Genomic DNA, 14,977 nt, shown 5'->3' with positions numbered 1-14,977 from the left:
TGTGTCTGATTTCTATATTAAATTGGATTAAACATCCTGACTCTTGCCTTTTTTTTTTTTCTTTGAACTCACCATGGAGAGTAGGAGGAGTCAACCAACACGGTTGTCATGGTTTTCAAAGCATGTGCGGAGAGCCTTTCAGTTAATCACGTCATGGCTTGCTGCTGTGCCATTGGCGGAATGAGCTTGGAAAATGTGCGGGTTGCTGGTGGAACAACTATGCTCGGCCAGAGCAGGTGGTGGGGCACATCAGCACTGAGGCAAAAGACAGGGCGAAAACATAGTCTGCTTGCTTTGGGCTTGTGCAGTGGTTTTATCAAACTATTACTTATGTCGTGTCAAAAAAGAGTAAATGAAATTACATTAGGTGTCTTCACAGATTATACCAATACTTTCATTGCCCATTGCACAGTGATGAGCTTGTCTCGTGAAAGCAAATAGTTCTCGCATATTTTTGTTTCCATGGGCTTAATTTGTGGCTATGTTGCCTGCGACTGAAACTATTTATTCACGGAAACCCCCAAAACAAAATAAAAGCTGAAACGAATTTTTCCACAATGCTCTTTAGTGCACCTCTAAGGATGCGCAGATTTGAGTTAGTGTAGGTATGCTTCTGCAAACTTTATATGGCTTGCAAAAACTGAAGCCTGGTTATAAGATGGTTTACGGTTTATGGGGGATTTAACGTCCCAAAGCGACTCAGGCTATGAGGGATGCCGCAGTGAAGGGCTCCGGAAATTTCGACCACCTGGGGTTCTTTTACGTGCACTGACATCGCACAGCACACAGGCCTCTAGAATTTCGCCTCCATCGAAATTCGGCCGCCGCGGCCGGGATCGAACCCGCGTCTTTCGGGCCGGCAGCCGAGCGCCATAACCACTCAGCCACCGCGGTGGCTGCCTGGTTATAAGACTAGAGGTGGTTGTGCCTGTTTCTCATATTAGGGCCATTTCTGAATATGAAGGCTTTAAAATCAAGGCCTGAAACTACAGGCACAAAACCAACTGAGATTTTGCAGCGACATGAGAGGTTACTGTGTTAACCATTTTGGTCCATGCTTAAATCTACAAATATATATTTTCCCTATTTTGTGGGCCTCCACATGATTAGGTAAAGGTAGGCTTGATAATATAAGCTTTGGGAGTAAGTCTTACCGGTGACCTCATGCAAGTTCTTTCATTCGGTAGCAGTTGTGTCGCTGCAAGCTATGTTTGTTGCATGTCGGGATGTCATGATACAATAATTACGTAACCAGGGTACTAGTGACCGGTAGATAAGCTGTCGTGCTATTTCTTTGAATACATTTATGGCTGAACTTTAGCTCCTTGGGTTCCAACTGGCTATGTCTTTTCAGCAAGGACGTCAGAGCACATCGCGGAAATCTCAAGTATTATCGCCACACAAACTGAGTTGTAGGTCTTCTGAAGTACATTAGAATTTCCATATTTTCACTGTTGCAACAGTTGCAAATACTAATAGCTGTATTCTACTACTCCTCCGGCAGGAACGAGAAACTTGCAGTCAATGCAGTGTTGACTTCAAAATGCAAATGCAGTTCAAGGTTCAGGCACTAGTTGAGCCAGTTCATTCAGTATTGTGCAGTGATATTTTATTTGGGGAATTTGAAGAGTAAATATGATCAAAAGGGATTTTATGCATAGTTGCAGAGAACTTGAAGAATGAATATTGTCTCACTTTTTCTAAGTGGAGTTTTTAATCTGCAACAAGGAAAAAAGGGGGCTTGAAGTAGGGATTTTGTGTCCTTATGAGGGAATTCCTGGATGCGGCAGGGAACAGCACTCTGTCATGGCTCCAAATTGATGTGTCCCAGTGTGGGCAGGCAGCCACAGCTGTAACCTGCCACCCGACAATAGTTTGCAATGTGGTGGGTTACCTTGCGTACCAGAACACTTGTCTCACGTTCTTGCCGGCTCTGTAACATGTCTGCACTGGCACTGGCTGTCTTCAAGCCATGCACAGAACTGTCGTAAAGCTGTGTCTGCTTGGATTGTGCTATGGTTGCTAGTGTCTCTCTTTTTTTTTTTCTTGCACAGTTGGACTCCCTCACCCACTTTCTTATTGGAATAACCACTACTATACACGTTTTTGTTCTTTCCCTTGTTTAATTTTTTTTTCGCTCGCGATGTGAAAATTTTTTTGTTGCTCCAAAGGTATTAGCATTGGAAGGACAGCTGTAGAGAAAATATTAGTGTGCTTTAGCTTGCTTCCTTGCTATGCTTCATTTTAATTGAACACACTGAGTACAGTTAGTTTAATTTGATAGCAATTACCAGTTTATAAGAGAAGCTGTTATTTGAGAAGCCTTTTAATTTCTGCCATCTGGGCAATATATTTTCATTTCATTATACATTCTTCAGGGCCCTTCAGGGCTTTGATATCACTTAACCTTGGTTCCACTGCATTGAGTTCAGGTTTCATAATCTGATGCAGCTGTGAGGTCAGGCAGTGCATTTGCCAACGTACCATATACTGTTGAGATGTTGTTGTTAGTTCAAATGGAGACTGACGATGAGCAAAAGTTGGCTGTTTTAATAGGGTACCGCGTTCTAAGCAGTAATGACCTCTCTCACTGATAGCATAGCTTTTATCAACTAGAAAAGACTACAGAACGAAATACAGGTGTTACCATCACCTCACTGGGCAATTCAGCAAGTGTAAAATATGTGCATCAACAGCAATTTTCGGGGACGAATTCCACAGGCTACGGTACACCACCATTCACTCCAAATCCATCCTTTTTGGCAGAGACATCGCAAGGTTTGATCAATTGGTGGGAAGATGCTTTAGTCCAATTTTCTCGGCGATAAATACTTCTTTTTTTTTTGCTGGACTGGCGTCTCCTAGCCAAGAGAAGCCAGAGAGTCAATTTTAATTGATGGAGCTTTCGTCAGTGTCGCTGTAATTAAGAATGAGCGGGGAGAGAGCATTTAGGGACCAGCTGGAGGAGAAATGGATGGCCGGGGTGCGTTGTTCCTAATCGAACATGTCAAAGGCAGGCTAGATCTTCCTGTTCAGCTTGAATGGCTCCTGCTCAGCTCTTGCTGATCTGAGCAGTCTTAAGACAGCAGGTGAGAATTTTTTTCTTTCTCGGGTGTTATTGCCATAAAAAAATTTTGTTTGCTTTCTTCTCTTTTTGTGACAAACGACTGTAGTTGAGGTCACAGTCAGCGTCCAAGCAGTTTGCCTTGTAATCACGGGACGCCTTCAACCTTGTAAAGTGCGAGCTCACCTGAAGTGCTCCGTGTTTTGAAACTTTTCAGTTTTGCCTTCTTTTGTTTGGCACCTAATGCAAATGTGGTAGTGACAAAGCAGCTGCTTTTAATGTTTGTGTAGCACTGTTTGGGTGTTTTTGTCTCCCTGTAGCAAAAAGAAGTGGCCAGGCATTTTCTGCTAAGACAAGTCAAAGGACTAAGAAAACTTCACAATATGTAGTGTAACTACAGCTGTTGGGAGTTACACCGAAGCGTCTTGCATACAAACTGACTTTGGCTGAAGCATGGAGGGTCTTACCAGCAGCTAGTGTTAAGTAATAAGCTGCTCACAATCGCATGAACAAGTTCACCAGACATGCTTTGGTATTTATATATAGCCTTGACTGTTGTCATCTGTGCAACACGCCCATCTTAGAAACTCTGCTCCATTGCGTTTTCTCGCTTACCAGGCTCCTGTTGCACATCAAAAGAAAGAAGGAACGAAAGAAATATTGACACCTTGTCACCGATGAATTTCTTCAGAGTTCGTAAAAGTGGTGCCTCTTGGAAGTTCTTCCTGCTGTGGTTATGTCATGTACAACACGTCCTTTTTTTTTCTACCCACTCGAATCCTTTTGTTCTTTGTCTCCTCGTGTTACAGTGTCAGTCTCTACACAGCGTGCTGCACATGTGCGGAACAGTGCGTGACATTACTGTACACATTCTGATACATTCTTTCTTCTCTTTTTCTTCCATGGTTGCTTTCCTTTCTTTCTTCCCTCCTCTGTTTGTCACCCTCAAAACACACGAACAGTCGTCGAAGGTCTTCAGTCCTGAGGCAGGTAGAATCTTTCTGAGAGTTCTCTCCCACCCTCACCGCCCCTCCCCAGTTGCATGGCCGTGTGCGGACAGACAGGACGTGCCCACACCGACACACACGACCCGTGCGTGCGTGTGTGCGTGCGTGCTGCCCTTGAATGCCTCGTTGGCTGTGCGTGCGCCTGCCTGACTGTGCGACAAGCCGCCGCCATCGTCACAGGAGGAGGGCTATGCACACCCACACAGACACTGTCACAGCACCCAGCACACCACCTGTTCCTCCCCCCACTTCTCACACACATGTATACACATACACTTGTGTGCAGTTTCATGCAGTTTGCTCACTCATGGACCTACAGTAAAGTCACTTCACTGTATCCCGCTGATTTGGCATCATCAGCCACAAATATGCCTGCTCTCTCAATGTGTGGAACCTGTCGTGACTGCCCCTTACGGTGCGACTACATGCGAGACACAACGACGCCATCACACATGCAGCCAGGGCACGCCTGCATTGTGACCGACTCGAGGTTTGAAGCATGCCTGTGGAACACTGTGTGGCCTACATGCTGCGCATCTTAGCTGCCTGGGCATGGTCAGCCGGTTGGAATAGCTGCCACACCGGATGGACGGTCCACACGCTTCAGCTGTTGTGGCTGAGGACATAACAGATTTTTATTTTGACAGCTTATATCTCTCAGCATTTTTTAAATTGCATTTGCAGGTCGGGTTCTCTCTTCTGAATATGCTAAAATGAAGTTTGCGACGACAGTGTAGTTCAGTATCAATCGTGGCCATGAGGCAAAGTCTGGAAGCTTAGAGAGGTTCTGTATGCTATGAAGCCCAGCTAATTTCAGGAAAGAGACCAAGATCCCAGTTAGCATAACTTCAAGAAAATTAGGTATTTTCTCCCAAGACTTGGGTGAAATAAAATGTTTGCATGCTGCATAATATGCTTGTTTATTTATTCAGAATACCTTATAAAGAGCATTGCATAAGGAGGGTTATGGGACAGAACAAGTTAAAATGGTTAGAAACACAAAAAGGCCGGGAATGCATAGGTACAAAAAAAAAACAAAGAAATAAAATGTAACATTATGCAGCATAACTCAGATGCGTGGTCACTGAACACTTTGCACTCTGTGATAGATTATTCTTGGATCGAATGGCTAAGCATTCTGCTTTATTTTGGGCTTCTGTGCTGCTGCAATGTGCCCTTGGCGGCATATGATGACCTTGCATTCTTTTTTTTCTCTATTTACTAATTGATGCACAGGACCACATATAAGCCTCAGGGGAGTCGGAATGCAGTGACGCTCAAATTTATTGCTATGTCAAGCAGACAACTGGGGAAAAGGCTGGATGAGCACGTGTATTTCTCATAATGCACATCATCTGTGCCGATTGTGGTGGAAGTATAAACGAGCATCGCAGATCTTGAGAGGCAGAGGTTTGTCAGCCACTGGAGTAGATTTTCATTGGAGAGTGTCGAGGACCAGAACCCCTAAATTGCAGTAGATTTCGCAGTAAACAAGCACATCTCAGCAGTGCTGTGATGCCCCTCCCCTCTCCTCGTAGACAGCTGTAGGCCCACTAGTGCATCAGTTTGTTTGTGTTGGTGGTGAGGCGAGGAGTTGGCTGCTAGTCTGGAGCCGATACCCACCACCCGAGACCATCTGTGTGGATGCCTCTGATGCGGCAGCATGCTTGCCTGCTTGCTTGCAGCACGACCCAGGCGGAAGTGATGCGTGACTGCTTGGCCAAGTACCTCCAGGCGCCTCTGTGGATGCTCATCTATGACGCTGTGCTGCTTGCATGTGCTGCGACGTACGCATGGCCTTCCTTCTTTTTTTTTTAACATTTGCCCTCCCTGTCCTCTTCATTTTGTTGCTCCCCCACTGTGTTTTTGTTTTGCTGTGCCTCGTCTCTACCGTGGAAGTTCGGGAAGCCAGTTCCGCGGCCCTGTCCCTGTTGGAAGCTTGATTGGCAGCAGTGCCTAGTTCTTTGTTTTTTTATGAAACAGGCTAAAAAAAAAGCTGCTTGTTGTCTGCCCTGCTCTGGGCAGGGTACACTACAAGAGGAAAGCAGGGAACCATCCACACGTTAGCTGCGTGACTGACCCATTCATCTTTACCTTAAGGAAGGGGAGCTTGCCTGAAAACCCTGCACTACTGTAGCGATCGTCAGAGTCATGACAGATCCAGAGGAGCTGAAAACCACCACTCAGGTTGAGGTGTTCCTCAGGCCAGGTTTTTGTCATGCTGCTTTTCTTTTAAACTTGCATCAGGGGAAAGGGACTTATCCTGAAATGCATGCAGTGTGACATCAGAGTAGAACGTTCCTGCGGGCTAGTTGGTTTATCGCAGAAAAAAGGCTAGTACTGCGCGAATTAGACACGGCAGGAGAACAGGAACAAACACGACAACACAGGTGCAGACTTCCAACTGTTTATTCGAGACTGAAAGGCAAACGCTATATAAGGTATGAACCTAGGCGCATAACCATCACTGTCATTCACACAAGACCTGATTAAAATCTAGACTGCATTGATCAAATTGTTATGTTGCAGAAGGGCCGATAAACCACAGAGCATTCAGTCAGCGTGTTCCCAGACACTCCATGTCAAGAAAATGATTAAAAAGAAGTAAGGAACCTAACAATCAGCCTAAATAAAGTGAGCGAAAAATACGCTAAGTGAGAATGCAGGTGATCCAACAGACAGCAAGAGTAAAAAAAAAACTATGAAAACGAGACAAGATCATGATGTGACATATGGAAAAACCGCCATGAGAGCATGGAAACAACAAAGAACACAAGTAAAGGTGACAATTAAAACAAGGTGAAAGAGTGCAATGAGGTATGGAAAAACAAGGATGACATGGAAGGCAACAAAGAACAAGTGTAAAGGTGAGCATAAAACCAGATAAAACTGCATTTCCGGACTTGAGGTACATACATCTCAGGAACAAACTTAGGACAGAAATGAAACATTTATAGGTGGCCTTCTAAAAACATGATTTCACTCACTGAAAGCGAGAAATAAGATGGAGGTGGTTGAAGGCTATCACATCGTAAAAAATGGTGAAAAATGTGTCAGCACTCCGTCTTATATCTCGCTTTCAGTGAGTGAAATCACGTTTTTAGAAGGCCACCTATAAATGTTTCATTTCTGTCCTAAATTTGTTCATGAGATGTATGTACCTCAAGGCCGGAAATGCAGTTTTATCTGGTTTTATGCTCACCTTTACACTTGTTCTTTGTTGCCTTCCATGTCATCCTTGTTTTTCCATACCTCATTGCACTCTTTCACCTTGTTTTAATTGTCACCTTTACTTGTGTTCTTTGTTGTTTCCATGCTCTCATGGCAGTTTTCCCATATGTCACACCATGATCTTGTCTCGTTTTCATAGTTTTTTTTTTTACTCTTGCTGTCTGTTGGATCACCTGCATTCTCACTTAGCGTATTTTTCACCCACTTTATTCAGGGTGATTGTTAGGTTCCTTACTTCTTTTTAATCATTTTCTTGACATGGAGTGTCTGGGGACACGCTGACTGAATGCTCTGTGGTTCATCGGCCCTTCTGCAACATAACAATTTGATCAATGCAGCCTAGATTTTAATCAGGTCTTGTGTGAATGACAGTGATGGTTATGCGCCTAGGTTCATCCCTTATATAGCGTTTGCCTTTCGGTCTCGAATAAACAGTTGGAAGTCTGCACCTGTGTTGTCGTGTTTGTTCCTGTTCTCCTGTCGTGTCTAATTTGCGCAGTACTAGCCTCTTTTTCTGACATCTGAGTATCCTGAGGTAACTGGTAGCAGAGGTTAACAGTTAGCAGGGCAAGCAGTTCGAGTTGTGAAGCAAAGTCTGAACCAAGCTTGCTTGCCAGTACAGTTGGGCATGGCAGGAGTGCTTTCTTAGCATTCATTTGGCGGTCACATTGTTCCAGAAATAAAAGAGAAAAAGTGGTTTCTTGCGCACTGTGTTTCTCTTTACCGTGCGGACACAGTTTCCTGTTCAGTTTAAAAGAGAAAAAGTGGTTTCTTGCACACTGTGTTTCTCTTTACCGTGCGGACACAGTTCCCTGTTCAGTTTCAAACAGTAGGAACTGGCTTTCCCGAACTACCAGTGAGATTGAGATGGGCGCTCATTGCATCTTGGATTCCAGTTGGCTGCCTGTTTGCTTGTGCCAGCTTGTTTACTGCAGTAGTGTTTTGCTCTAGTCAAGTAGATGAGCCAGAGTTATCAGTAGTGCATTGCAGTTTCGGTACAGGTGCTGCTATGATTGTTTTTTTTTTTAAAGAAGCTTGCTTTAGAATAACCTTTTCTCGATTTATTCATGATTTGATCCTTGTTTTTTTTTAGCAAGAGCTTGTCTTTTGTGTTTTTATTTCTGATTTTTGGCAGCGAGGTTGAACTGCTTTATTTTAATTTCTGTTGAAAATAGGGGCAGTACTGTAGGCTGCTTTCTTTGTCTAGGATCTGCCACAAGTGCCACTTGGTGTATACGTGCATTCCCCCCCCCCCCCCCCCCCCCCTAAGCACTAAGAATGAACTTGGCTCCAGCAGGCCGCACGAGAAAACCGTGTGTTTGAGCCCCTGATGTAAATGCTCTGTGGCCTTGGAGCCGTGCTTCTTTTTGACTTATGAAGTCCAGTGGTCAAGCGGAAAGGGACGAGGGTGACATTTCAAGCGAAAGGAAGCAGCCGAAATATAATTTTTGTGCACCGCCAAGCGTTGAAAACTTGTAGATAGTCCGCCCTTCTCTGGGGTGGACAAGTGACTTTTACAGGCGTACTTCTCAAATGGTCACAAACCTGGATCACATCACCGCAAGTATCGCATTGTTGCCGAGCTTGACAGCAGTGCTCCATTTTCATGGGCCAAATGGGATGCTGGAACCACACTGTGCTCGCCTGTCTCAGTGCACTCGACAGTGCATTAAGCCGTGCAAGACTTCCCCGATACAGCTATCGCTGGGATGAGAAAGAGTGGGAAATGGGGTGTACACCAAGTGGCACATGTGAGCAGCTATGCTGGCAGAGCGCGTGTGTGGTGAGGTAGCCCGAGGAGGCTCTTGAAGTGCTGCATCACAGCTGCTGTGCTTGGCTGGCAGCGGTGACTACAGCTGTGCATCTGCTTTTTCCCTTGCGGCATTGGGCCTGGGGAGAGGCCGTGGGCGTGTGTCTTCTCTTCTTTCTTCTTGGTACCGTGCCATGTGCATGAACACGGATGCCGCCCAACTTCTGCTGTCTCTGGGGTGGTCCACGCACTCTTCTCCGCAGGAGCCAGGCCTCTCTTTCCAAGGAAGGTCTCACAGAGGATACCGAGACGACCTTGTCGAAACTGGACATAGTGCTGTCTTTCACGCTGGAGGTGAGCCCATCTGCTCGTAGTGGCTCAGTTATTCCTGACTCGCTTCATTTAGCCTTTGTACGTCCTTGGATGCTTGGTACTGCAAGAGTTTTTGATAATTTATTGCGTTGACATTATAAAGCTTGGCTGAGGAAAGGTAAGGTACTGAACACAGCTAACTTGGGTTCAAGGTGCTTATGTCATTGCATGTACAGACACAGGCATGCTGTGAATCTTCCATTTTACAAAGGTTTTGGTAGGCATGTAGCACATCTTCTGGGCTGGTTAGATGCCCAGAGAGTAAAAATTTCCTTAGAGCTGCAGGAGCAGATGCTCTTTTGTCAGGTAAATAGGTTGTTAAGAACATCCCATTTGTGGCACTAGTAACAGAGACAGCTGTTCATAACTAGCAGTGCTCTACTGGTGTGGGTCTTCCTGAAGAAGTTTGTCTTTATTTGTTTGTGGTGGTCTCGGGAAGCAGCACATCCGGCCCTGCTGCTCTCGAGTGCAGTTGCTGTTCAGGTGGAGCAGCTAAGAGCCATGTCTGCGCAGGTGGTGGTGATGGAGGTGAAGGGGCTCAAGTCACTGGCGCCCAACCGCATCGTCTACTGCACCATGGAAGTGGAGGGGGGCGAGAAGCTGCAGACGGACCATGCGGAGGCCTCCAAGCCCATGTGGGACACGCAGGGTGACTTCACAACGGCCCAGCCGTTGCCCCTGGTCAAGGTGAAGTTGTACACGGAGAGCCCCGGCCTGCTCTCACTGGATGACAAGGAGCTGGGCAAGGTGCTGCTGCACCCCAATCCACTCAGCTCCAAGGCCCCAGAGTGGTACCGCATGGTGGTGCCCAAGAACGCACCGGACCAGGACCTGCGCATCAAGATCGCCCTGCGCATGGACAAGCCACAGAACATGAAGCACTGTGGCTACCTGTACGCCCAGGGCAAGCAGGTCTGGAAGAAGTGGAAGAAGCGCTACTTCGTGCTGGTCCAGGTGAGGGACCTACTCTTCCTCTCACACTGTGCGTCCTAGCGCTGGAAGTGTGCAACCAAGCAAATTTCAGCTCAGATCGAAGACTTTGAATGCTGCATACTGCACATGCTGTGCTCATGACATGGCTCAAAGGAAGGAACTCGCATTGGAATGGATGCCCACCAATTTCTTTCTTCGGAGCGTATTTTTCTAGGTCAACCGCTTAGCCAGTAATGCACAGCCAGAATTACTGAAAGCAAGGCACATGCATTGAAGGATGGAAGACAAGGATTGAAGGCCAAATGGTGAGGTATAAAACTAAACCTAAAGTAATGTTGAGCAGTCTGGAAAGGGAACGGCAGTTGATGCTAGGCAGTGAGGTGTTGGAAGAGGTAAAAGAATGTACTTATCATGGCAAAGTAGTGACTGTAGATCTGGACCGTAGGAGTGAAATAGTCAGGACAATGAGGAATGAGGTGAAGTGCCTTTGGTGCGCACTCACATGTCATGAATAGCAGCTTACAAATTACGCTCTGGAGGAAAGTGCTTAATAGTTGTATCTTGGTTGCACCTACATACTGGGCAGAAGTTTGAAGGCGAACAAAAAGACAAAGTTAAATTGGTGACAATGCAGTGGGATGGAAAATTATAGGGGTAGTTAGCACTGATATACAGGAAGAGAGTAGAATGAGGTGGGGATAAGTGGGAGTTAGATATCCTGTTTTAATTCAGGAAGAATCGGACGTGGGCAGGACATATGATATGAAGAACAGATAAACGGTCTCTGATGGCATCTTCGATAAATGACACCGGTGCACACTGGTGCACACCAGTGTGCTATTTTATATACTGTGGGCCCCTGTGCACTGCACTGGTTTCAGGGCAATTCCAGGTACAAGTTTATTCAACATGCCATTAGGGTAATGGAGTCAACATTACACTCGTCTGCTGTGTTTTTCAAAAGTATGCGATAAGCTGTCTCTGTTTAGCATTTGCACTTTCTTGCAAAATATTCATTAGGATAATGGCATGGAAAGAGCATGACAGAGAGTTACTGCAAAATTCCGAACAAGCGCCCCCACCCATGCAAGGGCCGCCTCTAACTTCACTATTAATTTCACATTTCCACACTGTTCCAGGAAAGCCCCCTCCCGCTCTCTTCATGCCATTATCACGCACTGTGCCCAGCCAACACTGGCCTGCCCCATCCAGTCCAAGAATCCAATCCAATCCAATCCTGCTTTTCAAGCTATTCGTACAGTGAACTAGAATATTGGTTAGTGTGCTCACTCCGCGGCGGCTCAATGGGGAGCGGTGGCCTTGCGAATGTCGACCCAGGCTTCTGCTTTGCAGTGCTGGCACGAGGTGGCGCCATAGTAGACTTCACGGTAGGATTTGCCATCGTTGTTGTTGCGCCGCCGCGGTGGCTCAGTGGTTAGGGCGCTTGGCTACTAAGTCGGATTACCTGGGTTCGAACCCGACTGCAGCAGCCGTGGCCGCGGTGCCCATTTGCTGTGGGATGTCAGTGCAGGTTAAAGATCCCCAGGGGGTCGAAATTATTCCCTACCTCTTTCTTCCTGTTTTCTTTCACTCCCTCCTTTATCCTTTCCCTTAGGACATGGTTCAGGTATCCCCAGAGATGCGAGACAGATACTGTGCCTATTCCTTTCCCCAAAAACCAATTTTCTGTCATTGAGCAGGCAGGGTGTGTATTTGGGGGCTGGTTGTTGTAAATTAAATTAAATTGGTTTTTTTGGGAAAGGAAATGGGGCAGTAATTGTCTCACATCTCCAGGGACGCCTGAACCATGTCCTAAGGGAGGGGGTAAAGGAGGGACTGCGAGAAGAAAGAGAGTGGAGGGCTCAGGATTAATGTCAACCACCTGGGGATCTTTAACATGCACAGACATCACACAGCAAATGGGCGCCTTTTGTGTTTCGTCTCTACTTTGGCCACCATGGAAATGGTCGGGTTCTCTGGATCATTAGCCGAGCGCCCTAACCACCGAGGCACTGCACTGGGTCTCGTTGTTCCGTTGTGCGGTTTTGCGCTGGTTTGCGTGCTTCTCAGGGGGTCACTATGGTGACGTTCGCGTATGAAAATTTTTTTAACGTCCCTTGACAATTGGGACAGGCTTGTAAAAAGTGGTCATGGTTTTCTGAGTGCCTGAAGAGCCGCTGTTCTTCGTTTGACTATTTCAGCACGCTTCAACTGCTGGCATACCTGGCAGAAAATCTGAAGTACAGATATTTGATGACTTCAAAGCTTAGCCAAGATCCTCTTGACAGTATGTTCGGAATCATAAGGTAGTCTTCAGGATGCCGCCAGCACCATACACCGACCCAGTTTTTAATCCTAGTCAATTGGCTTTCATTTTATGGGCTCATAATATGAGTATCGCAAGTTAATCATCCTGAGGCAGTGCTAGATTCTCTGCTAGACTTTGAAAAGAGAGGTGATGGAGCATGCCCAGATAGGCACCCTTCAAATGCAGTGTCAAGGCCTCCCACTCAAGAACAGAATTCAGCTTGTGTGCGTGTGCATGACCACGATGAGCACATAGCTAAAAGTGACTGTAGTCCTTTTTTTTACGCAGCAGGGTGTTACACGGAAGTGTGTTTTGAAGACAAATTACCAAATGTGCATAACCTTGCTTACAGTGCAGTCTCCTGATCAAAACTTTTTCCTTGTGAGGCTGACAAAATACCTCAGGACGGCTGTACCCATCGGCGCAGCTTTATGACTTGGTGTTGAAACTTGAAAACTTCTTCACAGAATGGTTTAGCTGGAATTAATTGAATTCCGAAAGTATTCTTGATGTGTTGGGAGTGGTTAGAAGTAGACTGCAGAAAGAAGTTGGTTGCCCCGTTCACGCAGAAGACCTCCCTGAAGAAGTCTTAAGGTTTCACTTAGTAGATATATAGGCTGCTCTTCTATGTGAAAGGAGTGAATTAAAAAAAGGCAGAAAAATGTGAACGGGCAAAGCAACTTAAACTGACCCAATGCTAAAGCTGCTCTGAAGTGCTAGAACAAGTTGAAGGAAAAAGAGGTGAAATGAGCGAGCATATACTCATATGCAGTGGTGACAAATCTGCCCCATTTGTTTCAGCCAGCACTGGCTGCATGGCTGCACAAATAAATATGAAGTCACTGTTACTGTTGTGTCTAAATGCCCCTCTGTTTTCTGTGTGCTGCATCTCGGCTCCTTGCGAATGAAAATATTTGTTGCTGCCGTTACTCTTTTAATTCCGCATTTGTCCCTGGCATGAATCAAATGCCGCTACACTACATGCTACTATATTGACGTTAAGTATTAATGGAAAAAGCTGTAGAACCCCTCGGTGTGCAGTGCATTATAATTTCCAGCAATACTCCCTCATGCAGTGTCCCTTGTGAACCTTTGAGGAATGAATAAACATGTGCACAGGCCAGAAATAAAGTTCCATTCGAGGTCTGCTTAGCCATTTCCGCGACACCCTCACGCATGTCACGATAAGAATTGAATTCGTCTGCGCGGCTACCATGCCTACCGAGATGCCTGTCGAATGCGCTACTCGTTTTTACCAGTGAGGACGCATGCAGCACCCTGTCAACACCGGCGGGGTCACCCCGAGCTATGCCTGTGAGCACATTACCCAATATTCTAGTTCACTATACCATTTGCATGCCCGTTCGTCATGCGCCATTTGTCTTGTTGTGGCGTTGTCAAGTCGGCAATGCATTCATACACAGTAACGAAGAAACTTGAGGTCATACAATGGCATAGGCAAAACGGAAGGAATGTGTACCAAACGTCTTGAGACTTCAAGTTCGACCAGAAATGGATATGGGAATGGGACAAGAATTTCGAGAAGTTGCTACAGCAAAACTTTGTTTAGTGAATGCGTGGATGATGCGCTCTTCGAGTTCTTCGAGCGGGAAAGAATGGCAGGACGTTTTAAATTCATGTGCACTGCGCTCTTTTCTTTTTCTGGCGGGGAAAATGTCGCCGCCATCTTGAAGCACCGCTTCGGCATAGCGCCCCCCCCCCCCCCCCCCCCCCCCCCTACTTTGCCAGTAATTTCGACTTGTGGGGGTGGGGGCGCTTGCTCGGAATTTTACAGTAGGTAGGTGGAAAAGGTCAGAAAGTTTTGAAAAGGTGGCCACAGTTGCCGCAGGATGTTCAATGGGAGAAGTTTTTTCCCCGAACTAGACACGGCTAGGTGTGGCTAATTGCATTGCATTGTCTTACAGATCAGGCATGCCTTTAGATAAAATATGCTGGCTTTGTCAGCTGTCTATATAGCAGGTGCTCCCAAAAAGTGGCCTGGCAATGCATTCTGCTGAAAACTCTCGTGGATTACACTCCTTTTGCTCCTTTTGTTTTATATAGTACTGTCCCCTTAGATGTAGTATGCCTGTCTGGGAACCTCGATGACGTGTTTTTATAGAAGTGAAGGAGACCATATCTGGGACCTTAAGTTTGTTAAAAAATGAGCTGAGTCAAGGTCTAAGTGCAAGGTTGAAAAAGCTCGTAAAAGACAAAACAGACAAGAAAAAACTTGAGAAATGCTAACTCGCAGCTGAAACTGTATTCGAGACAGGAACTGTATAAACAGGAAATGTATACAGTAGCCGACC

General features: G+C 46.0%; 1 protein-coding gene across 12 annotated transcripts in view; it reads left to right on the top strand.

Moving 5' to 3' along the window:
- The window catches only part of Cadps (calcium-dependent secretion activator 1), a 164,567-nt gene that overhangs the window by 26,284 nt on the left and 123,306 nt on the right, over positions 1-14,977 (top strand). For 9 of the 12 annotated variants that reach the window (XM_077641031.1, XM_077641024.1, XM_077641029.1 and 6 more), the window contains exons 5-7: positions 5,757-5,858; positions 9,316-9,406; positions 9,938-10,378. In XM_077641031.1, coding sequence (XP_077497157.1) covers positions 5,757-5,858; positions 9,316-9,406; positions 9,938-10,378 — 634 coding nt within the window. The remainder of the gene's footprint in view (positions 1-5,756; positions 5,859-9,315; positions 9,407-9,937; positions 10,379-14,977) is intronic. The other 3 variants (XM_077641032.1, XM_077641028.1, XM_077641026.1) reach the window with 1 other exon arrangement.

Source organism: Amblyomma americanum, chromosome 10, assembly GCF_052857255.1.
Source record: "Amblyomma americanum isolate KBUSLIRL-KWMA chromosome 10, ASM5285725v1, whole genome shotgun sequence".
Taxonomy (NCBI): Eukaryota; Metazoa; Arthropoda; class Arachnida; order Ixodida; family Ixodidae; genus Amblyomma; species Amblyomma americanum.
The sequence above is the reverse complement of the archived record's forward strand: the minus strand, read 5'-3'. Positions and strand labels throughout refer to the sequence as shown.